This window comes from Zootoca vivipara, chromosome 9, assembly GCF_963506605.1.
Source record: "Zootoca vivipara chromosome 9, rZooViv1.1, whole genome shotgun sequence".
NCBI classification, from domain to species: Eukaryota; Metazoa; Chordata; class Lepidosauria; order Squamata; family Lacertidae; genus Zootoca; species Zootoca vivipara.
Genome location: NC_083284.1, coordinates 38,690,210 through 38,714,415, shown reverse-complemented (window position 1 = coordinate 38,714,415; position 24,206 = coordinate 38,690,210). Strand labels below are relative to the sequence as shown.

At 40.8% G+C, this 24,206-nt stretch overlaps 1 protein-coding gene across 7 annotated transcripts in view; it reads right to left on the bottom strand.

The window, feature by feature from the left end:
• DCLK2 (doublecortin like kinase 2) overlaps window positions 1-24,206 on the bottom strand; it is a 77,351-nt gene that overhangs the window by 25,148 nt on the left and 27,997 nt on the right. For 5 of the 7 annotated variants that reach the window (XR_004692494.1, XR_004692493.2, XM_035113963.2 and 2 more), the window contains exons 3-7: window positions 14,088-14,190; window positions 12,147-12,281; window positions 10,413-10,463; window positions 6,820-6,914; window positions 1,335-1,407 (exon numbers count right to left, since the gene is read on the bottom strand). Coding sequence is in view for 5 of the 7 variants with exons in the window: in XM_035113963.2 (XP_034969854.1) it covers window positions 1,335-1,407; window positions 6,820-6,914; window positions 10,413-10,463; window positions 12,147-12,281; window positions 14,088-14,190 (457 nt within the window). In the remaining 2 variants the exon portion in view is untranslated. The remainder of the gene's footprint in view (window positions 1-1,334; window positions 1,408-6,819; window positions 6,915-10,412; window positions 10,464-12,146; window positions 12,282-14,087; window positions 14,191-24,206) is intronic. The other 2 variants (XM_035113964.2, XM_060278656.1) reach the window with 1 other exon arrangement.

Genomic DNA, 24,206 nt, shown 5'->3' with positions numbered 1-24,206 from the left:
GCAACCTTACAAGTTGTGACGAATTGCTACACAGCAGGCAAAACCCAAATGACCACAGCCAATCAGCCAAGTGGAGAAAATTCCTGCCGTGCCCCTGTCCCAACAACAGACGACACACGACGGCATATCAAGGTCAATCGCAAAATGCCCTAAATTAGGGAGAGGTGGGCGGGTGTTCCAATGCACGAGCGAAAAGAGGAAGCTCTGGGACATGTGCATGGGTTTATATAGGTCCCTCGATCCGTTTAGACTGTACCCCATTGGCCAGATTAAACCTAGCAACGAGGGACCTACCAATCAGGTGTTGTGGCTGTTGAACAGACCCACCCACAGCCAGGAGGTCGGCCTCCAGGTCTCACCGCAACACGTTCCCTCTTTTAGGGAGGATGCAATCTGCCAGAGCAATTTGGAACAGTCCTCCCCTGTATAGTTAATAATTAGTGGTGTTAAAAGCTTCCCTATACAGGATTTCAGACAGCTTGGGAGTCGAATAACTCCATACCCTCCAACATTTCTCCAATGAAAATAGGGACATCCTAAGGAAAAGCAGGACATTCTGGGATCAAATCAGAAACTAAGACAGCTTTTCTAAATCAAGGATGTCCCTGGAAAATAGGGACATTTGGAGGGTCTGTAATCTCATCAGTTGTCTGCCATCTGCAGACTTCCTATGTTTCAACTGAAGACTAGGGGAAGACATTATGAAGTAACTATTTCAATATTTTGGGGGTTTTTTAAGATCAGGAAGTGTAGACAGTCAGGAGGAGGTTGCAGAGTGCTAGAGCAACGTTTACTGGAAAGAAAAGGCATGCCTTGGATGCCTCACAATCATAAGGTAAGCTCAAAATTCTGTAACCACCAACATTCTACATAAATCCTTAAGTGGCCTGAGAATGATGCAGAAAAATGGAGGCCCCTTTCAGAGGGGTAGAAAACGTCTGAGCAAGAGAGGACAGATTTTGGCCCAGCACTATCAGTAAACCATTCAGTACCTGGTGACATATATTAAATACAAACCCAATCCTATCTCAAAGTCTGCTATATTTATTTTCATTGCCACTGGCATGGGAAGGGGTGGTCAATGTCAAGAGACCTCAGAGTTAAAAGCTCTAATGAGTCGAAGGAATGAATGAATGAATAAACGAACGAATAGCCTCACCTCTATGGATCATCTTTGGCCTAATAGCAAAGTGCAAAGTAATACGAATACAGTAGTGTGAACAAGCATATTACCAAAATAGACAATAATAAACAGTGGTTTACTTTTCTAGACTTAAATATTATCTCCAATACAGACATTTAAAATAAAAGAACTTGAAAATACACATTCTTACTTTCAGGACTTAGGCAAGGAGATAGTTCAGGCACACCATTCACATTGCAAGTTGACCCACAATGTGGTGGAATCTGTGAAAAAATGTGAGAGTTTATACTTCAGCAGTTAAATATGCTTCTGAATAATCACATTAGGAACAAAAACATTCAACAGCCTTCTGTGCTATAAATTAATAGTAGACAACCTGTTAAAAGCCAAACACAATTTTACTAATATTTCCAACGGCCAAAACATACAGCCTCTGTAAAGTAGCTGGTTGGGTTTTTTTAAATGACATGTTGCATTCAAACCAGACTATGCAAACTCCACTTTCCCTGCACTATACAACACCAACATATTTGCTTTGTGCCAAGTCTCTAATACACTGTAACTAGATATGTGTTCTCTCTAAAAGCACCTGAAAGTAGCTGATTCCTTCTCGCTTCTAATTGATTCCTTCTTATGATCCATTTAGCAACAACAGAGTGAAAAGGGATGCACATGAGGTAACTGAATGCTTCCCAAGAGATTGTCTTTCTTTTAATTTCTAACCAGAATGTCACCTGCCTATCCAGAGAATACAAAAGAAGAGCTGAAAACAAGAACAAGCCATCTTTAGACAGTTCAGGGAACATATTCATGCATCTCAGTCGCTGACCCAGTTCGCAACCATAGGCAGACAAAATACTGTGAATCAAGAACAAAGCTTGGTTTGTTTTGGGGAAACAAACCACGAGCCCAAGCTCAGACAACATGAGCATATTACACCAGTTCTGGCTTAACTGCACGGGCTGCTAATTCAATTCAAAGTGTGTTTTTGACCTATAAAGCCTTAAACAACCTCAACCGCGATACCTCAAGGACCGCCTGTCCCCATATGAACTGAGCCAGACCCTTCTTCAGGTGTCTCCCCCAGGAGAGTTCCAGAAGATGGCAACAAGTGAATTGGCCGTTTCTGCAGTGGCTCCCCATTTGTGGAATCCTCTCCCCAAGGAGGCTTGCCTAGTACATTCATTACATATTTCTAGGCACCAAGTGAAAAGGTTTCTCTTCAACCAGGCTTTTGACCCACATGTGACTGTGGGAAGGGGATTATTGGTTTGTTTTGCTTCTGCTTTTGTTTTATTATGAATTTTGTGTTTTCATTTTGTATTTTCATGTTTTGAACCACCCTGTGATATTTGGGTGAAGGGAGGAATACAAATTTAATTAATAAATACATAAATTTCAAGCATCATTTTCACTCTCAATTAATAGTTCCCCAAAGTGCCAACTAAGGCTTTGTTACAGCTCCAGGTCAATTTTTCAGGAACAATCTGAAAGTTTCAAATTAGGTAGCATAGCTGAAGCAGCTTACACAAACATTTCTACCTATCTGGCACCACAAGGAAGGTCAGACAGGACAATGATATTTACAAGGGCTGCTTCTGACTATTGCAGAATTTGGAAGTCTCAAGATTGCTCCCGAAGAGTATGCGTCCTGAAATTCTTTTAGCTAGCACTTCCGAAAGCAAATTTCCCCTCTTTAAATTCTCTCCAATTTCTGTGTCTCCCTCCTGGTTTTCTTTCACTTTCAGATAATGTCTTTGGCCTTTTCAGTCTTCACTGTACTCTCATTTAAAAGATTATCACACAAACGTTCATCACTTGTCACAGGGTGCTTAAAATACTTCTCTAGCCTGAGCTCAAGATCTGTCAAAATGATATTGGACAGCACAAGGGAATGCAAGGTCAGCATTTTCAGTGCCTGGTTATGCAGCAAAATATTTTAAATCATTTCACCAGCAATAATGACAATAATTCAACTGGCAGATCAGGTTTTATTGTAAGATTTCCCAGGACACCAATATGTGCCAAAAGCAGTCAACAGAAGCTACATTATCAAGACAGCAAAAGCCAACACAAACTAGATCACTGACAGTGAGTTAAGTTTAAGAAAGACAAAAATAACACTCTCTGCCAGACAAATATGCAAGATGGTTGCAACAACATCTGTACATTTTTTTGTTGATGATGATGCCCTGGATGGCTCCTGCACCAAAATAATACAACATAGTTCTATCAGAAGATATTTTTGTAATAGAACCAGAAACAAAACAGACAAAATAGATTACTATTTATTGCATTGACATACTAGTTATTTTCTGCTCGATTCAGTTGCTTTGTTTAAAAGCACAGATTTTGTTTCCTTAAAAGCAAATAACACTTCATAAAAATTAGTATCATGGATATGAAATTTAAAACTAGGGTGGGTGAAAATAATCTTTCAGATAACAAACAAATAGCAGCACAGTCTAAACCGTGTCTACATAGCACTAAATTATACTGAATTCAATGAGGTTTACGCCCAGGTATGTGGTGTTAGGATTACAACCTAAACTATTTTAGACTTTTCAATTTCAGTTAATTGTCACAGGACACAGAATAACAATGGTAATCTTTAGATAATGTACTATGTTGTTATCTCCTTTCCAAGTCACTAGAGTCAACTACATTATTCAGCCTAATTGAAGAAGAAAAAGAAGAGTTTGGATTTGATATCCCGCTTTATCACTACCCTAAGGAGTCTCAAAGCGGCTAACATTCTCCTTTCCCTTCCTCCCCCACATTTGCATTTACACTATACAAAAGCTGCTCTGCCATATTGAGCAAGGAGTGGATTTGCAGTCCCATGTGATTCCAGAATAAAAATAATGTGGTGGGGGGAATATGGCAGCATCATGGCACTTGGAACACAATGCAGCAAGGAAGCGGGGCCACTAAAAAGGTACTGCTAACCCCTCCTCATTAGCAGTCCTTTTCAGCATGGCATCCTACATGTTGTATGATTTGGACGGCTGAGTGGAATTATTTTGGAAGTGTTCTCTGATTGGCCTTGTGGCCCATTCTCTCTCTCTCTCTCTTGCCATGCAGTCTGTTTTGTGCTTCAATTTGGCTGATTGGTGTTGGTCATGACTTGCAGGTTGAATTATATGCTGGCCAGCAGGAGCAGGGTTGTACACAGTTTCTCTTCTCCAGGAGCTGGTGAGGAAGAGCAGGGCTCAGCCAATCAGCTGGCTTAAGTCAATTGCTCTTTTGCCCCTGCCCCTAGCTTGGTCAAGAACTCTGCAGTCTGCATTCCCAGCACAGCCTAACATATTTGTGCTACCTCTTCCTTTCACAACTCCATGGTTACTGGAGCTCACAGCAAGGGTACCCAGCGCAGCTCTCAATTAGCCTCTTCGGCCAACCGTAAGGAAGGCCAAGTACTCTAATATGATATAAATTCTTCTCTTTCATCTCAAAGAGTCTATTGGGCTTAATGAAATCTTTCAAAGGAGGTTAGCACTAGAGAATTAACATATTCAAGAATTGTTGGATGCATTTTTTGTTGTTGCTGCTGACATACGTAAATCAAGATTTATTTATAACTAACAAGAGTAATACAATTTCTAATTGTCTCTCTTTCACTTTCATACCAGTCAAAAGAACATTGTCCTGTATTCTTCTGGATGCAATTATATTGGTGTAGCTGCCAAGTTTTTCAATGAATCAGCAATTCAGCATTTGTGCTGAGTAGCAAAAATGAAGCTGCACAAATTATAGCGCTTGGTTTCCTATCCTTGTAAGTAGGCCTTCCAGTCAAAGCGGTGGGGTGGGGGGTAAGGACATGTGTTGTGGATATGTGGTGTTTTTCTGGTAAGCAGCAGTGTTCTGAAACAACAAATCTATTACTTAAATGAATACTGTAAACTACACAAATGTGTTCAGTCCTTTTAAGTGGCCAGTCCTTTTAAGTAGCAATAACATGAGTTGAGGGTCTTCTAGCAATCCAAGCCATGTAACAGGCAAAAGGAGGTACACACAAAATCAACATGTTTAAGAACCTACAGCTCACACAATTAAAAAAAAACCCACAGCTTTATTGCAATTCAAATAAAATATTAGGATATAAATCTGAATAGAGATGACAGGAAAAACAAGGCAAGGTTTCCAGCTGATCGTTCCTTACCGATTTTGCTAAGATGGGTGCAAAGTTACCACAGAGTGAAAGATAGAAATTAAAGATGGAGACATGCATCTTCTGCCATGCTTGAGCTTCAGCATCACTAAATGAAGAGACATGGCAGACAGGCAGTGCACAGAAACAACGTATTTCAAGGAGACCAGCCTACACATTATTTCTACCTAAGCACAGCTTAGTTGTTCTAGGGATCTCTTAAGGAAAGGATAAAATAAGTCACTTAAAAACAAACAAAAGTTTAATTTTACTCCTCCTCATGGACAGCACATGAACAGAACAAAATTCAAGCAGATACATAATAAAATTTTATCAAGAGTATCTGACTGTTCAGTGGTATGTATACTTGTAATTGTTGTATTTTAGGGGTTAATTATTTGAACGGCATATATTCCTGTAAGACATTTCCCCAGGAACATGGGTGTTGGGAATGCATTCCAGATGCAGACACAAGCATTGTCACAAGCCATGTTCTAATTCAGATATATCAGTTAAGATTACTCAGAACCCAAGTGAACAAAGCACAGCTGAAGTCTACACCCAAACAGCTGCATACTGCAGAGATAAAATAAAGGATTTTAACTACCCTAATTCTCTTAATAACCAACTGTCTTTTAAGACATGCACTAAATATAAACAAATTTAGCATGCAAAACTGCATTCCTCTTTCTATGGTTTTTGTTTTTACTGTTTTTGGTTTGCTGCATGGCCCTTTTTAAAATTAAGGTTTAGTTGATTATGGTGCTACACTGTTCTTGTTTTTAAATGTTGCAAGGTGTCAAGCACACACTTGACAAAAAGGTTGTGTATAAACAAACAAGATGAGATGGAGCTTACTAGACTGTACTGACAAATTTTACTAAACACAACTATGAGTGCAGCCCTAACCCCTGGCCCCCGATGCTTATGCATCAGGGGTTAGGATGGCGTGGTAATGGAAAGGAGCTCTGCTTTGGGACAGATTTCTCTGCCATGGCGGATGGCCCAGCTTCACCTCCATAGGCAGTAGGCTTCCATTGTCAATTTTGCTAGTGGTGGTAGGCAGCAGCAAGCCCCGAAATGGGGAGTTTCAGGGTGCCAGAGGCTTGGGATTTGCTGGATACTACATCCCATGGATGACTGAAGGACAGACTTCTTAGCAATGGTAGCCTGGAGCTGATGGGGGGAGTTCCCCCACACACACACACTTTCCACCCTGGCTGGTGGATCCTTTGTTGCCCCCTGTTGCTCTTTGGCCCCATTTAGGGCAGCTCTCTAAGCCAGCAGATAAAGTTTAAATAATAGATTATTTAATTCATTGCAATATTGGGTTCAGCCTACATTTTAACTACTTTGCAACTGCTTTCATGCATTGTACATTGCAAATGAATAAGAAATAAATAAATAAATATTTATCATTGCTTAATATAGCACGAAGCTGGTGTCTTCCTGCAACCACAAAGGCAATATTCCAAAGCAAAATTAGTATTTAAGCTGAAATAGGGGAAAACTTTCTAAAACATACCTTGAGTCCCCGAAAGCTGCCTGGGCTTGTTGGTGAGGAACTAGAAGATTTTGTTGATTTGGGAGTTGAAAGCTGGCTACTTGGAGCTCCGTTTACTATTGGGAATAACAAGGGCAAAAGAAGGAAAATAAGTTGTTATTGCCAATAAAACAAAAGCTGAAATTCCTATTAAGATATGATATGTTCCTTTTAGATAATATCCTGTTAATCTTCATTAAACAGAGCAGCTAGCAATAAAATATACATAAAGCTAGGCATTATCTTAAGAGCAGCACAATTCAGCGACCAAGGGCTTGCTAAGACCAATAAGCACACAGCTGAGCCTTCCTTCTTAAGATCTAAGATTTCTTTCCACAGCTGTGTTCTATCATTGGTTTCCCCCCTCTCTCTACCTACCCAAAGACACATTTTTTTCTGGCACACTGCCTACTCTTTCCACTTCATCTAGCCACACTATCCTTTAGCTTTTCTACATTTCAGAACCTTTTCTATCAAAGCTTTATAGTGTTCAGACTCTCGATCTTGTCTACATAGCTTGCCCTGTCCCTACAGCCTATTGTGATGTTCCAACCACAGCCCAAATGACTTTTCACTTGACTCAACAATGGCAATATATCAACATTCTATGGTGCTGGGTACATTCTTCCACGAATTAAAAATTTCAAGGTTATCAGGTCACGTCAGCCAATGGGTACTTGAAAAATAATCACAGCCACAGAGCAGTTTAGTACACTGTATCCAAATTACCAAGTACAATTATAAAAGCAAAAATAAAAAAATCATGCTTAGTTATTTTCTATGCGATCATTTCTATTAAAAATAAAATACTTGGAAAAAAATTATTTGTCTTTGACAAGAACCAGCTTCCCATTAGTATGCTTTTAAATATACAAATAGATTTCATAATTTAATATTGAGGGGTTTCTATATATGTGAAAATATGTTGCTTCCCCTTCAGTTCAGTCTGAAGTGGGTCCCACCATTTCACACAACTTGAGACTCTTAATATGCACCATCTATTAGGTTATTTGCAAGGCTCTCTGATGAACAATATATTCCATGTCTCCCAAGGAAGAAATAGTAAGAGGAAATGTTCCAAAGAGCAAGATTTGATTTCAACTGCAGCTCAGTTAAGGACTGCTGCTCCTTTAAGAAAAAAAATTAGCCTGCCAGCTAGACATTCGGTTTCCATGGAAATGCTAGTTACCACCTACACTTTTTCAGCTGTGTAAAGAATATCTATAATGGGTAACAGAACATTCATTTAACAGGCACCATTGTTTTTGCTGTGTGAATGCCTGCAGTGATGAACCTGTTTGAAAACCAAGTCTTCCAAACTAGCTGCTTTTAAAAGGGAATTTGCTTTTAATTCTTTAATATTTAGGAGCCAACCTGCTGATGCGACTGCACAGGGAACTGTTATTCTGTGCCATTATGTATAGATACAGTAAATAAATAAGTAGAAGTTAGCATCTTTCCACCAAGATGTAAGAACCGGCTTCCAAGATGTTCTAGAACAGGCATGTCCAACAGGTCAATCATGATCAACAGGTTGATCGCCTCACGTTAGCGGTCGATTACAGGCTAGTAGTGATCCTGCCCCCCCCCCCCCCCGCCCCTGGCGCTAGCTGTTTGCTTCGTCGCTGCGCGAAATTGTAAGCGCGTCATTTTCTAGCAAAAAAAACTCCACAACTTTGGCTCCCCCCCCCATAAAAGCTTAACATTGGCTATGACAATGGGTAGATCCCTGCCGGCTTTTTTGTACTGGGAGTAGATTGCATTCTCTTGGGTAGATTGCATTCTCTTGGGAGCTGGACGTGCCTGTTCTAGAAGAAGTTAACATTTATGGGAATAGGAAGATCTTACTCTATTTGCTGTTTTTACTTCATCCTCAGAATAGTTACCTATAGAAAACACATGTTTCTGACCTTCATATGTTCATGCATATGCTTTATCCCACTTTTGTATTATTACACACCCTAACACTAATCCTTCCAAGGTAGAATCATCCCTTTACCCTGAAACTATGATTGTGGACACACTATGCCTTTTGAGTGCACTCAAAGCCCATTATTTTCCTCAAAAATTCTGGGCACTGTTGTTTGCTCCCTCACAGAGTTACCGTTCCCAGCAACCCTTAACAACAGCGTCCGAAGTTATTTGATGGAAAGAACAGGCTTTGAATGTGCTTTAAAGGTATTAGTGTACATTACCATAGCCAGCCTCAGAGCCCCAAGGAGCACAGCTTCCCACCTGGCACACAAACAAAACATTACAACACAGAAAGAGAATTTCCTCCCCCTTGGGGCTGCAAGAGGGACCTTGAAATCCTCTCACTGTCCTTATCACCCAGAAAGTAGGGACATCGTACAGATTCTGCTTGGTTCTGGGATTCCTTAGCGAGGGTCCACAGATACAGTACCCCACCCCACAGAAAGCAAATGAAAAACTTCCTCATAACCTCCCAGTAGCTATGTTCAAGTGGGAGGAAATGGTGGACTAGCACAATATGCAACCTACCTTCCAGAAGAGCACGTGGGATAAAGGCAAGCAAGCAGACTCCACACACAATTAAAAAAAACACGGAGACAAAATGATTTGCTTTTTCACTGTGAGCAGAAGCAAGGCAGCTTCTTTCAATTACATTCTTCTATTGCAAACTAGATAAATTCCCATTGTTAAGTCAGATAATATCAAACTTTGATGCCACCACGGACCAAGCAACTGGTGTACATGGATCAGTCCACAAGTCCTTAAAGGTAAAGGTAAAGGGACCCCTGACCATTAGGTCCAGTCATGACCAACTCTGGGGTTGCGGCGCTCATCTCGCTTTAATGGCCAATGGAGCCGGCGTACAGCTTCTGGGTCATGTGCCCAGCATGACTAAGCCGTTTCTGGCAAACCAGAGCAACGCATGGAAACACTGTTTACCTTCCCACCAGAGCAGTACCTATTTATCTACTTGCACTTTGACGTGCTTTCGAACTGCTAGGTTGGCAGGAGCTGGGACTGAGCAATGGGAGCTCACCCTGTTGCGGGGATTCGAACCGCTGACCTTCTAATCGGCAAGCCCTAGGCTCAGTGATTTAACCCACAGCGCCACCTGCGTCCCCCACAAGTCCTTAGCTGAAGTTAGTGTCTTAATATTCACATGCTTCTCTAAATAAGTGGGCATAGTGTTTTAAAAGATACAGTACTCTGTTTCAACTTTGTATGCCAAACCAACATTTGCATGCCATACCACACTTAAACTTGAATTTAAGTTTTGGGAACCCTTGCTGTTCAGGTAATCTTGCTCATTTCATACAGAATTTTAAATATACTGCCCCACCCCACCCCAGTACTACTTGTGTACTGGCCAGATTATATCTTAACAAATTTCGCTCCATTGTATACTAACCGCAGGTGTCTGATCCCTAAGTTCTTACTTTCCAAGGTCTACCTATAGACAGGATAAACTCACCATGTCTTAGTTTTACAAGTCATAAAAACACACAGTGCAAACTAATAGGCACACAGAAGCAGATGGAAGGGTTAAAAATGAAAAGGTAGGAGACAAGTGTTGGTACACAGCCATAACTGCCATGGCTCACCTGGGGATTTTGCTGAAGAGTAAGCACTGGAGTAATGGCCACCCCTCTTTACTGTATTCATTCAATTGACACAAAGGAAAAAGACAGGATATAGGTTATTCAGAGACATGAAAGGAAGAAAGATAACATAAAAAGGGAAAAAGCAAGAAGTGGTTTTCCAGAAAGGCTTACAGTGAACCTATATTTACTACTATGCATAGTCCAATTTAAAGTAATTTAAGAACTAATAGAACTGGAGATCCAGATAAACTGAGTTATATGGAAATTGTCGAGTTGTGGGAAAGGTAGGGGTGCCATATTGGAGATGGGATAAAACCACCTAAAATAATTAGGTCTGTTGTGCCTACGGATCAAATACTAACTTTACAAACGCATCATGAATGCTCAAACCTTTCGCATCTCCCCAAACCTTGGGCCTGCCTGAGCATATGGTGTGCAGATGCTACTTCAGTAACCTGTTTGTGATAAAGTCACCTGGTAACTGCCCTCAGCTAACCTGCCAACTTTCACCTCAGGTGGTTAATTATGTGTCTCTCATTTCCAGTTGCCTATTACGTTCCAAAGTCTACTTTCTCTTTATGAACGGTTACGCCACACAAATGAAATATGCCATCCAAAAGCTGAAAAAGCCTAGAGGGCAAGGTAATATGCTTGGGTGGGTGGGACTTTTAATATTTTGCCTGGGAGAGAATCTCATATGACTCTGCAGTAAGAAAATCAACAAGTCTTTTGCTCTATGTCCAGGTCTTTAATGACAACAACAGCCAGTAGACTTATTCTGTCTTCTTCCTTATGTACACTTAAGTCCAAACTTCAGGATGGTACTGCTGGGCCACTATACTAAGTAGCTTTTTGATTCAGCACATCAACAATCCGTTGTTCTCCGGTTGTCAGTGAACCACTTCCCCTGAAACATTGATATTTTAAAATACTGACACTGGAGCAGTATTGAAAGACATAATCAAAAACGTAACTGGGGCAAAAAGCTTAATATAACCTGAACAAGCACTGTAAAAAAAAAAAGAGGAGGGGGAGACACAAAGAGATAGGGAGAAGGAAGATGCATTTTGTGTTGGCTAAAGATACCAAAGAGAAAAGAGGAGTAAGAAAGTCATGGGCCTCAAAAAGAAGAATGGAGTGGACGAAGGGAAAACACTTAGAAGTGTACAACTGAATTTATTCATATTCATCCTCTGAAACCCTTGCATCTCCCTCAGGCTTGAGGAGTGTGTAATTTTGCCTCACCTTTTTGAGTGAGCTTAAGGTGAGAAGTAGGGGGTTGTGGTGGGGCACACCCATCAAGGAAGAGAAGGACTAGCATGTCAAAAAAACACTTGTTACTACACGAACTTCCATGGGCGCCAAGGTCTTCCTCAAGAGGCACCTCTGCAGGTCTTATCTGCTGCCAGTAGTGAGGTAGGTGGTAAACTCAGATAGGGCCTTTTTAGTGGTGGTACTTTGCAATTCTTTCCCTGGTGGTGCTTTTCTGGTATGGACTTTTTTCAGTCAAGTGTCAACCTTTTTATTTGCCAAGGGTTTCTAGATACTGTTTAACAAATGATATTTAAACAACTATTGGCTCTAATTTTATTGTTCTGCTGTTTTAAAACTATTTATTTTACTGGTAGACATTTTGTGTGTGAGAGCTTCTGGGGATTGACGAGCCGAAAATATATTAATGAAACAAACAAAGTTCTAAATGCACATTTCTCCAATCCACCCAGGAAGCTCTACCTGAAGCTGGTGATTTACTTCGACGTGAAGGTCCAGGGCTTTTAGATCCAGGGCTTTTAGATCCAGGGCTTTTAGGTCCAGCATACCTTGATATCCCGCATGAACGGGAATAAGAGGATTTCATAACACGACATTCTGTAAACAAACAGATGGATAGCAGAAGAAATATTTTTAGAGTTGCAATCACTTCCAACAAAACCACCTACCAACTAGATAATTTATCACCCAAACATACTCATTTCATAAACAGTTTTTCTCAAATGAACCAAAAGGAATTTATAAATTTGTAGGCTTATAAACTTGTTGACATCTGGTCAAATCTTGTAAAATTAATGTTTTTTTCAAGTTGCTTTAAAACAAATTTGGTTGTTTATCCTGTTACAATAGGAGAGTGTACATATGAATTTTATATATCTCTCATCTCTGTTGGAATGTATTCTCTGTAGATCATTTATTTTACAAATAAAAGAATATAAAAGAATGTTAACATATTGCATATTTCATCAAAGCTGACTGGAGCAAGTCCTCTTCCACCTGTTCACACCAGTGTCTTTCCGATCCAACTGTAAGTGTAATTATTGTGCCCACTGAGACCGCAATCTGTTTGCTGCTCCTACATGATGAATAGGCAACACAATGTACACTAGAAGTTTTAAACTGAAAGTTGAACTGTCCCTTAGACTACTGTGCAGTTAGCTATTTTAATAAACAACAGTCTCTAGTAAATCTGTTTTCTTAGGTCCTTCAGCAAAACTCTGTGATTCAGGTTCATATGGATCCTGGGGATTAGAATGCCTTGATGCTCCATATTGCTTCTCCAAGAACCCTTTGTGTCTTATTGCATCATTCCATCATCTTCCCATCATTGACGTGCACAGGGAATAATGCTGGTGGTATATTTTTTCCTATATGGCATGGTTTCTTTAAAATGGACCACACAAGACCCTCGTATTTTCAGGAATGTATGTTCTTCCCTCACGGGTCCCCTTTACAGAGTTTAGGTTTTCACAGCAACAGAACTTGGGGTCTCAAATTTCCTACAAAAAATAGGTGCCCCCTCACACTTCTTGTGCTCCATTCTAAATCATAGTTGCAGCATCCCTGTTGTGCCCCCAAGGCTCAGTGCCCAGTGCAACAAAAGCAGTCACGCTCCCCTAAACTCACCTCTGGCTTTCATCTATGCTTCCAGTATGGAGGTCCTGGGCTCCCCAGGCAACAAGACCCTACTCTCAGCCTCGCTGATGTAGTCCAAAGGAAAGAAGAACAATACATTTGCCACCAGCCTGTCTGCATTTGTTGTCAGAAGAAGGCATACAAGGCAGAATCAAACTGACTTAGGGACTTGATTCTACTCCGGATTTCTGTAGCATTTATTCCTTAGCTTCTTCTTCTCCCAAAGATATCCCACAAGGCATTAGAGGTTTAGGATCAGTGTTTTCCTTCTCCTAGATTGGCTACCTTCCCAGGTTGAAGAGCCTCATCTTCCCCTCACTTCCCTCTACATCATCTGCAGAAACCGCCTACTTGATCCTTGGACCCACTATTGGTTTTGTCCACTGAATCCACCATAGGCTGTCTTCGTATGCAGGGCTAGTCCCTAAATCACCAAGGGTTTGAGACCCATTGGCTACCTTCACCTGGTTTAGACAGCCAGCCAACGCCATTTCTCAGGGTGTGGCCACTGTTGCATGCAGCTTCTAGGAGCCACAGGTGAGAACTGAATACAGGGTGGGGACCAAAGGTGATCAAACTACCCCAGAAGGAGCAGGGCATGTCTTCTACCAGAGGTAATACTCCTCCCCTAACACCTGATACACCCCATTTATAGTCTTTATCAGTACAATATATATGGGGGGGGGAATACGCAGTCACAATGTCACTCAGTGCTTTCATAAGCACTGGAAGCTTACGGTTCAAAACAAATGTACAGACAGTACTTACCACTGTGATCTAGTACAAAATCATCTTGAGCATAACGGTATTTCTCAGGTCCACAGGCAATGAAAACATCATCATCACCAAAAAAGTCTTGCAAACAGGTAACCTTTTTAAAAATAAAAAACAAAGAAGAATATTACTGAGTGGACCAGCTAGACTAAGGAGAGAAGTTTACATTTTGTGCTACCTTTCTGCTTCGCACATAACAAGGGTAGGCAACCATTTTTCTGTTAAACACTGCATTTCCTGAGGGAGTAATTGGTCAGGGGTGGCAGGAATTACACCCTCAGGATCCCATCTCAAAATCAAAACATTATAGCCATTTCATTTTTTTAAAAAACAAATCCCCTGAAGATTTGTCTGTAACTTGGCAGACAATTTAATTTGATCTTATCTATTCTGAATGAACTACTGTGCCTACAAATTTCATTCACTTCCGTTGAAAGGGGAACAAAATTGCAGCTATTTTATAAATTTCCCAGTAGTGCTGGAGAGTACAAATGAGCTCAGCTGTCATGAACTGCATTGAAATGTCTCGGCAGAGCTGGTCATTGCTGGAGAAGAATGGGACAAATGTGCAGAACTGGATCTTGGAGAGGGCCAAGAGGTCTAGGAAACGCTGGTCTAGATGATGGGAACATGCCCAGTTTGTTGTTGGCAGAGATTCCCACATCAGTGTTATCAGGTGCCTTGACTGGCACAATAGAACTGCCTGACTTAAGTCTGGCCACCCACCTTGTTAGTGAAGTGTCTTCTGTCCCAAAAAGGAGGAATCCAAGACTAGAGCAGACAGCGAGGCAAGCCATGTCAACTACATGTCCATCACTAAGTATGCTGCAATAGCTATGCTGGTGTAAGCAGACCCAACCTACTCGTAGGTGGGCCTGCTGGCTTGCCTAGTCCCATATTTCAGGACAACAACTGTGCACATAACAGTATCCACTTTTAATCTCTGGACTAGAGACATTAGCTGAAGGAGTGTTATTTTTAATGTAATTAAGTTTATAGGGAATTTTTTGATTATGATCCGCTTCTTCATGCAGATGTGACATTTGTTGTTGTTGTTGTTGTTGTTGTTGTTGACTTTGTTGTTGGTCTTTGACTACAAAAAGGATTGATTGATTGACTGACTGAACAATGCCCACTCTGTCCTTCAAAAGGGAGCTCAGGAAACATGTCAAGTGTCAGGACATTTTAGCTTACTCCTAACCATGTATTTTAGAGCTCTTCTGTGGACTTCTGAACTGTGTAAACTATGGTCTGATCTACATTTGGGCATTGCAGTGAATTTCGGAATAAAGCCTTTAACAATAACTGAGCTGGGAGTCTGAGTACTGAGTGGGAACCAAGGACAGGCATCCCCAAACTGTGGCCCTCCAGATGTTTTGGCCTACAACTCCCATGATCCCTAGCTAGCAGGACCAGTGGTCGGGGAAGATGGGAATTGTAGTCCAAAACATCTGAAGGGCCGAAATTTGGGGATGCCTGCACTAAAATATTGAAATTGGGAAGCCTTTGATGTGCCTCGGGTCATGGTGAACTGTTTTCTGAAATGCTGAAACTGGTTCCTTTTGCCTGCTCTCAGTCTCGCCACCACAGTTATGAGATTACCCATGCCTGGATAATGAGAGAGACTGTTTTTTGTGGCTATTATGCTGACTAGATCTGGAAACACTGATGTCACTGCAACCTGGTCATGTATTTTAAACATAACTTTTTTATGTGACAATTATGTCGATTTGGAATAAATGGCAGGCCTTCTTTACATGTTTAAAACAAAATGAAAACAAAAACAAAAAAGACAAATTATGAACATGCCTGAAGAATACAGGGGTTCAATATTAATTTCCCTTATCTCTCCCCTCTCCTCAAGAAATGATACTAGAATTTCAAAACAGAAGGAGAATAATGGAAATAAACAGAAAAGAAAAGGAAGAAAAATCTATTGGTGATTTGGGGGTGGGGTATGAGGAATTATAGTGCAATTCTGTGCATGTTTACTCAGAAGTAAGCCACACCGTATTCAGTGGGGCATACTCTCTTGTAACTGCGCTTAGCTGCAATCCTAGTTTTAACACTTTCAGTCCTTTTGTCTAATGACAAAATGTGCATTCATTACCCTCTATGATAACAGTAAATATGAGCTGGAGTACGGGGAAGGTTTGTTGCTGGCTGCAGTAGAAAAACACTCAGAATATCAATGACTTTCAGCACTCTCATAGATCATTTGTACAAGGCATTTGAAAGCAGTGCAGTTGTCATAGCAGCTAAACCAGAGATAAAAGCTGGCTGAACTTACAGTAAGTCCATCTGTAGGCTGAAACATGTAGCACTGAGCATTTGTTTGATTCTATTATCAAGCTCAATGACACAACGTTCTCTCCTCCCAGTATCCGGTTAGCTTTAGCATAACCTCATGATAAAGGATAAATGTCTACATAAGTCTGGAGAAAAAGTAATTCACCTCAACATAGTTAAGCAGTTTTGACAAGACAAATACTTAACTCTTTCCTAGCCTGCCTGAACAACAGGAATATCTATCCTCTGTGCAGAAAAATAATAATTGTTCCTCTCTTTGCAAAGGTTTAAAATTAACCATACTCTAAGAGAAATCATACCCATGCAACTCCCGAATATCATTCAAGCCATCATTTGTGGTGTTCATTGTACAATAGCTGGAAAAAGGTGCATGCCCACACTACGAGACCACAAAAGAAAACCGAACACCCTAAGCTCTAAAGCAATTTTGCCCCCTTTTTGTCCATTTTCTCTTTGTCTACTTGTTCCATGATCTAACACAGATTGGGAAAGCCCTTTTGTGCAGTGCTAGGCATGCAGCTGATCCTTTTACAGTAGCATAACAATAAATGTAAAGAAAATACTAAGAAGGAGTGCACATCACAATGGAGGGGCATCTGCAAATGTAGGAAAATGAGTGCTTTTGTTTGGAATTTGAAGAGAGGTGTATTGCAGCTATAAAGCTCTGCTTTTCTGAATGCAGTCTCCAAGTTGAATAGTCACATGTGAATATGGCTATCAAAAACTGCATTTTATGAATGTTATCTTTTTCAGATTATGAATACGATAAAGTAAATATACAAAAGGATTATGGTTTCTAATGCAAAGTTTTTTGCTGAATATCTATTATGTATAAGTGGGCCCCTCCAATGAGCAGCAATTTCATTATGTTTACATTTGCACGTTATTTGAAAATTTTCTGAACAAGCAGCAAGTAAAACTGCTACTAGACACATCCCCATGGATAAAAGGGCTTCTCAGCCATGTTTTTGATCACCTTCACTAGCTTTCCATTAAATTCTATGTTTCCATCAGTTTTGGAAATCCCAGTACTGAAGCTGATTTTTTATTTTATTCATTTCACTTTTTAAAGAAAAGCATCACAGCTCATTTTGTTTATAAGCTAACGGAATCCTGGTTAGCTGTGCTATTCTTGCAAATCTAAAAGCTTACATCTAGGGCTTCTGAGTGGAACCATTCCAGGATAGTTACATTGCTTCCAAGGTGCAGTTAAAAATGGTCTCCTGAATTTGGCTCGCTTCCAAGTAAATGAAAACAAGCTTGAACTGTTTCAAGGCAAATAGCGGACGACATTCTTCTTTCAAGAGGAATAAAGACTCGATGAAAAGAAAGCAGCCCTCAACCTCAGATGCAAGCTGTAGTAAAACATCAAGCTAGGGAAAGACAGTTAAATTCTCTTTTGTGCAAGATCTAAATGCCACCTATGGCCTTGGACAATATTAATGTCAAGGAAACAGGATATGGTTTTAACGTTTTGAAAGAGGAAATGCTCAGTTTAATGGACAAAGGAAAGGAAGCGTGAGTGTACAGCACGCCCAATAATAATTGGCAGGGGAGTGTGTGTGTGTGTTTAGTTGAGAAATAATTTAGTTGAGAAATAATAACAAGCAGCTCAACTAGAAATACCCAGGACTCAGCTATACAGCTGCAAATAAAAACTTTTTAAGTGTGCTGTAAATATGACTCTAGATGGAGACAGTGAGCTGTGGCAAATCCAATGTATTTTTCAAAACATTTTTTTTTAAAAAAAGCATTTTTCACAGTGTGTTTTTTAAATATGTGTGTAGATTCCACCTCATTGTGAATCAGTGCTCACTTTGCATGTATTATTGAAATATAATGGCAGTACAGTATCTAATTAGGGACAGCACCCTAGCCTTAATCACAATCTCCTCTATCACATTAAATAATACAGGTATCAACAAACCTCCAAACAACATGGCTATACTCCAAGCTGAATACTTTAGGTTGAAGACAATGGGAAAACCTAGTAAAACCAATGTGACTTAACTCAGTCATTACTTTCCTTTTATTTCAATTGCCCTACTCCAAGAATGACCAAGATGGGATTCAACTTACTGTAGGAGCTTTGAACATGGTTTATTGTTCTTCTCTGATATATCTCTCCCCCCCCCCCACTTTTTATTAGGGAAGTGCAAGCTTAATTGCCAATTTGCACATTGTATTTCTAATCACCATTCTGTGCCTGTTCTAATTTTAAGGAAGAACTCCCTCATCCTCTCATGTTAACGCATCCCCTATTAAAAATAATGTATTGTTCAGCTAAACTGTCTGAAACCATTGTGTTAATAGTTTGGGGCCTTAAAGTGCAAAATGCAAGGAAAGCTTGCTGTGGAAATAGGTCAGCAACTCATTTCCCATTTCATATCTGCCACCAACAAGCCAGGCCTAGACTTAAAAAATTATCTCCACAGCCTGCAGCATATAGTAGGAGGTGAAAAGGGCACTTCAATTCCTCCCTGCTGAATAGCACTGCTTGCTCAGACTGCAGATTGTTTACTGTCAAAGCATCACAAGCACTTTTATAAAAGGACCTGCATGGGGCAATGGGAAGGCAAATGGATGTAAGTAGTGTTTTAATTATTGTCCTTAAACACTAAACCACTAGATTATCTAGGGGCTGAAACCAAGATACAAAGAAACACACAGTGTTAGCTTAAAACAACTATAGCTTAATGAACTACATTTTAGAAATAAGTTCTCCATAGCTGATGCTTTCTGCCCACAAACAACCCATTATACTGTCAGAATCTAGAGACAGCAGGGTGTTAAATGGTTCTGAAATATTAATGCATGATAAATTGGGGATTTACCGAAAGGGTTTGGCAGATCAATTTGTATGTATAAAAAGAAAAGGCATAAAGCAGTTTATCTGTTGCTGAAGGTATTCTATTAGTCAAAGAAAAAAGCAAACACAAATATATTTGAGCTACCTAACAATATAGGTTGCACCTAAAATAAAATGCTTGCTTACAATTAGAGTATTCCCAAGAAGGGAACTGCAAGAAAAACACTTATCCCAGTATTTCTAATACTGTACATAAATGACTCACTGGCCAACTCAATTTAGTTTGGAATACAGTAAAAGATGCAAGATTAAACCAATTAAAATGTCAAAATGCAAATTTGAGTTAGTCCTGTCCTCACTGGACAGACTGCAATTACAACTCCAGCTGTGATATGAGGCTGGAAAGAAACTGTGATATAAAGCTAGGGGTGTGGGTGTGTTTTAAAATATATTATTTTATTGTATTTATATTGTTTGACTGAGAGGCACAATGGAAATATTTTAATTAAACTTTTCTATGAACAGGAACTCATGTTTAATCCATTTAAGGTTCGCATAATCATCAGGAAGGGGCAAATTCACTGGTACAGTGCATGCTTTGCATATAGATGGTCCTAGGTTCAAATCCTGACTTCTCTAGTTAAAGTGATCAGGTGAAAGAGTGAGAGCCTGGAGAGACAGTGCTACTCATAATAGACGATGCTGAGTTAAACAGTCTAACCTAGCACAAGGTATCTATCTATATTTCTTGAGTGGGCACCTTCTTTGCCATGTTTCTCACACCAAATACAATTTGAATGGACATTATCTTAACATAAAGGTAAAGGTAAAAGGACCCCTGACTATTAGGTCCAGTCGCGGATGACTCTGGGGTTGCGGCGCTCATCTCGCTTTACTGGCCGAGGGAGCCGGCGTTTGTCCAGCAGACAGGTCATGTGGCCAGCATGACTAAGCCGCTTCTGGTGAACCAGAGCAGTGCATGGAAATGCCGTTTACCTTCCCACCGGAGCACTTGATGTGCTTTCAAACTGCTAGGTTGGCAGGAGCAGGGACCAAGCAACGGGAGCTCACCCCGTTGCAGGGATTTAAGCCACTAACCTTCTGATTGGCAAGCCCAAGGCTCTGTGATTTAGACTGCAGCGCCACCCGCATCCCTCTATCTTAAACATAGATGCCATCTATTCACATTTCATGTTTTATATTGTTGTGTCTAGACTTTACACTGACCGTAATCAGGGAGATAATTCAAAAGAGGTTGGTTGCGACCAGCTGAAGTCCCCTCCCACTTGCACAGCATAATCCTATGCATGGCCTAAGTAGACATTATATTAATGGTGCAGTTAAAATGCACCATGATGTGGCTGCTAAAAATCAAAGCCTCTCCAAAAATCAAAAACTGCCTCCCATGCATAGTGAATGGGAGGTTCTAGACTTTCCTCTGGAGCCAGGGGTGAAAACTTTTCCAAAACTGAACAGATTCCCCCCCCCCCCGCCCAAGCACTTCATTTTTCCATGGAATATTTTCTTGTTCACAAATTCATGGGTAAAAATCAGTGTTAGAAATTTTGATATAAAAGCTAGGAACTAAATGGCACCTTAAACCCAGTTTATGGGAGCAACAACCCAATGCCTAGGCCAGGCACCCCCAAACTTCAGCCCTCCAGATGTTTTGGACTACAATTCCCATCATCCCTGACCACTGGTCCTGTTAGCTAGAGATCATGGGAATTGTAGGCCAAAACATCTGGAGGGCTGCAGTTTGGGGATGCCTGGCCTAGGCACACTTTTTTTTATAACAATAATAAAATGCTGAAAATGAATGAACTGCAGCTAAAATATTATGTTCATTTTTCACATGGTCTAGTCTTCCCCTGCTCACCTCCCTGATATTCTTCAGAGAGTCTCTTCTCCAGTCTTCAGAGAGTAACTGGAAGAGGGGAGGCAGAAAAAGGTCCTCCTTTCCTTTCCTTCCAGCAGTGGCAGTTTTAATCTGAAATTTCCTGTCGCAAAATGTGCCTAGAAACACAATGTGAGTTTCGAACACTGGTAACAATGAATGGGTGCTAACTGCAAATAAATATTAGGCAAGCCTGACAGATTCAAAGTTTGTTGCTTTGCTTACTAAATAGAATTAAAATAAACATGCTAATTTAGATCACTTACTAAGACACAATAAAATTCTCCAATGCAAATTAAAAATATTCCAGTACAAATTACCATAAAACCCAATCTAAAATTCTGGATGACCTCATGCAGCAGTTTCAAGTAGATGTTAAACAGCATGGGAGCTAATTCAAACTCTGAAGAACCACAATAGAGACGCCAAGGGGCTGAACAGCATCCCCTAATTGCCACCTTCTGAAATGAAACTCCTGGAAAATAAGCCCCTCTATTCTCAACTCAGTCTTGCCGGAAAAATACCATGGTTGACTGTTTCAAAAGCTGCCAAGAGATCTTGGACAGTCAACAAAAATACTCCTCATCAATCTCCTTACTGTTGTGGTCTCCATGCCAAAAACACTTGGATTACTTTCACAACTGAAAACAGCATTCAGGAAACAAAAAATATAAAGCACACCCAACAGATGTGTCTTCATTTGACAAATGTATAAAACTTCATAATACTGAAAGAAACTCTAAAGAGAGGTCATTCTACATTTCCTTCCAAAGCTGATAAATATTAAGGCTGTGCATCGGCCTCAGGCAAATCCTGGATATCAAACATGAATGATTTGGGTTTATCTGGGCATAGCTGCCAAGTCTCCCGTTTCCCCCGGGAAACCCCCGTTTTTAAAGCCGTTTCCCGCTGTCATCCCGAATGGCGAAATATCCCGTAATTCCCCGGATTTCTTCCGGTGCTGCTCTGCCCATGTCTGGGCACCAGAAATCGGGCATCGCCGGCACCGGAAGTTGCTTCTACGCATGTCTGTGACTTCCGGTGCCGGCACTGCTGATCCTGTATTTTTCTAACCGGGACTTGGCAGCTATGTATCTGGGATTTGCCCAGAGTGGTTTAAAGCAGCCCTGGATCACTCCAAGTCGAGCCTACCCAAAGTGATTCAGGTGGGGGGTGGTCATGTGACTGCATGTTTAATTAGGATTTTAAACCCTAATAAAACTTGGGGTCAGTGGCAAGAAAGGGGAGAAAGAGACAAAGGCAAGAGTCTCTGCCTGTGTCTTTTTCTCTTCCTCCTGACCACAGACTATGTGTAATTAGGGTTTCAAACCACAATTAAACAACTAGGGCTGCAAAAGGTCCCCAGTTTGGTTCAGGGTCTGGAATGTTAGGTCCAGATCATCCTGGGTCAGACTGAACCTGACTCAAAGCACCAAATTGGGCCCCAAACTAGATTGGGTGGACATGCCCAACCCCAGTATATATCCACCACAGTATTAGCAAACATTACAGGGTGTATTACCCTGTTTCTCATATTTTAAGGCATCCCCATAAAATAAGCCATAGCAGGATTTTTAAGCATTCAAGGAATATAAGCCATACCCCGAAAATAAGACATAGTGATAGGAGCAGCAGCAATGCCGGCCGCGGCAGGAGGAGGAGGAAAAAAATAAGACATCCCTTGAAAATAAGCCATAGTGTGTTTTTTTGAGGAAAAAATAAATATAAGACGTGTCTTATAATATGAGAAACACGGTATTTGATAGTACACATACAACTGTCTAGAGACAATGACATTTGATGATTATAAGCTAAAGATAAGCTGTGCATTTTGGCATAAATTTACTCACGAACATCTCCCAAACTTACACTCTCTAAAGTAGGCACCCCCAAACTTGGCCCTCCAGATGTTTTGGGACTACAATTCCCATCATCCCTGACTACTGGTTCTGTTAGCTAGGGATGATGGGAGATGTAGTCCCAAGACATCTGGAGGGCCGAGTTTGGGGGTGCCTGCTCTAAAGAATATACAGCAAATCAAACCTATTTAGTTACAGTCATACCTCGGGCTACAGACGCTTCAGGCTGCATGTTTTCAGGTTGCACACCTCACCGAACCCAGAAGTACCGGAACAGGTTAATTCCAGGTTTTGGTGCTCTGCACATGCGCAGAAGCGCCGAATTAGGACCCGTGCGTGCGCAGACGCAGTGCTGCGGGTTGCGAACATGCCTCCCACACGGATCATGTTCGCAACCCGAGAGTCCACTGTACTTCTAAGGATTTATTGTGTCTCTAAACTCAACTGTATTTAGAAGCCCAGGCTCACACAAACCACTTGCCAAATGCAGGCATGGGGGTAGCCATGGCGGGGCAGGGGGCAGCTGCCCCTCCCCCCATCAAAGAAAATAATAGAAATACTTAACTGAACAATTATGTCAGTTCTGCTCCCCCTAACAAAAGTCCTGGCTATGCCTATGAATGCAGGTATTTTATCATGCATATGCAGTATGCATGACATATATGTTAAAAAAACCCAGACAGCTGCTGTATAATGCTACAATTTACTATGCATTATATATTCACAGAAATATGGAGAGTCATTCTTTCATATGTATATAAAGACACTAGCCATTCCCAATCTAGTTCCTTTCAGAGGCTTTGGGCCAGAACGTCCATCAGCCAATGGCAAGACGGTGCAAGTTGCAGACAAAAACATTTGGAGGAGAAAGCTATTGTACATTATCACTTTCATTTCATGAATGTACTGGTGATAAAAAGCCAGAGATTTAAAATGCCAACTGATAACTATAGAGACATCTAGATAACCAGAAGAACGTAATGGAAATAAGAGCAAATTATGAGGTCAACAGAAAGATTTATTGATTGTACCACATGTTCGATCTAATGGAGTGAACAGAATTACCAGAGAGGCAGGTGGTACAGGGAATGTTAGCTATAGAACTGTAGTTTTTTTAAAAGGGGGGGGGCGAGTTCCAGGCAGAATGAAAGGCAGTCCAAAGGCAGATTACCATACATCAAAGCAACCCTCACACCATGGAGGTCTGACAAATTGGCAAGGATATTATAATATATGGG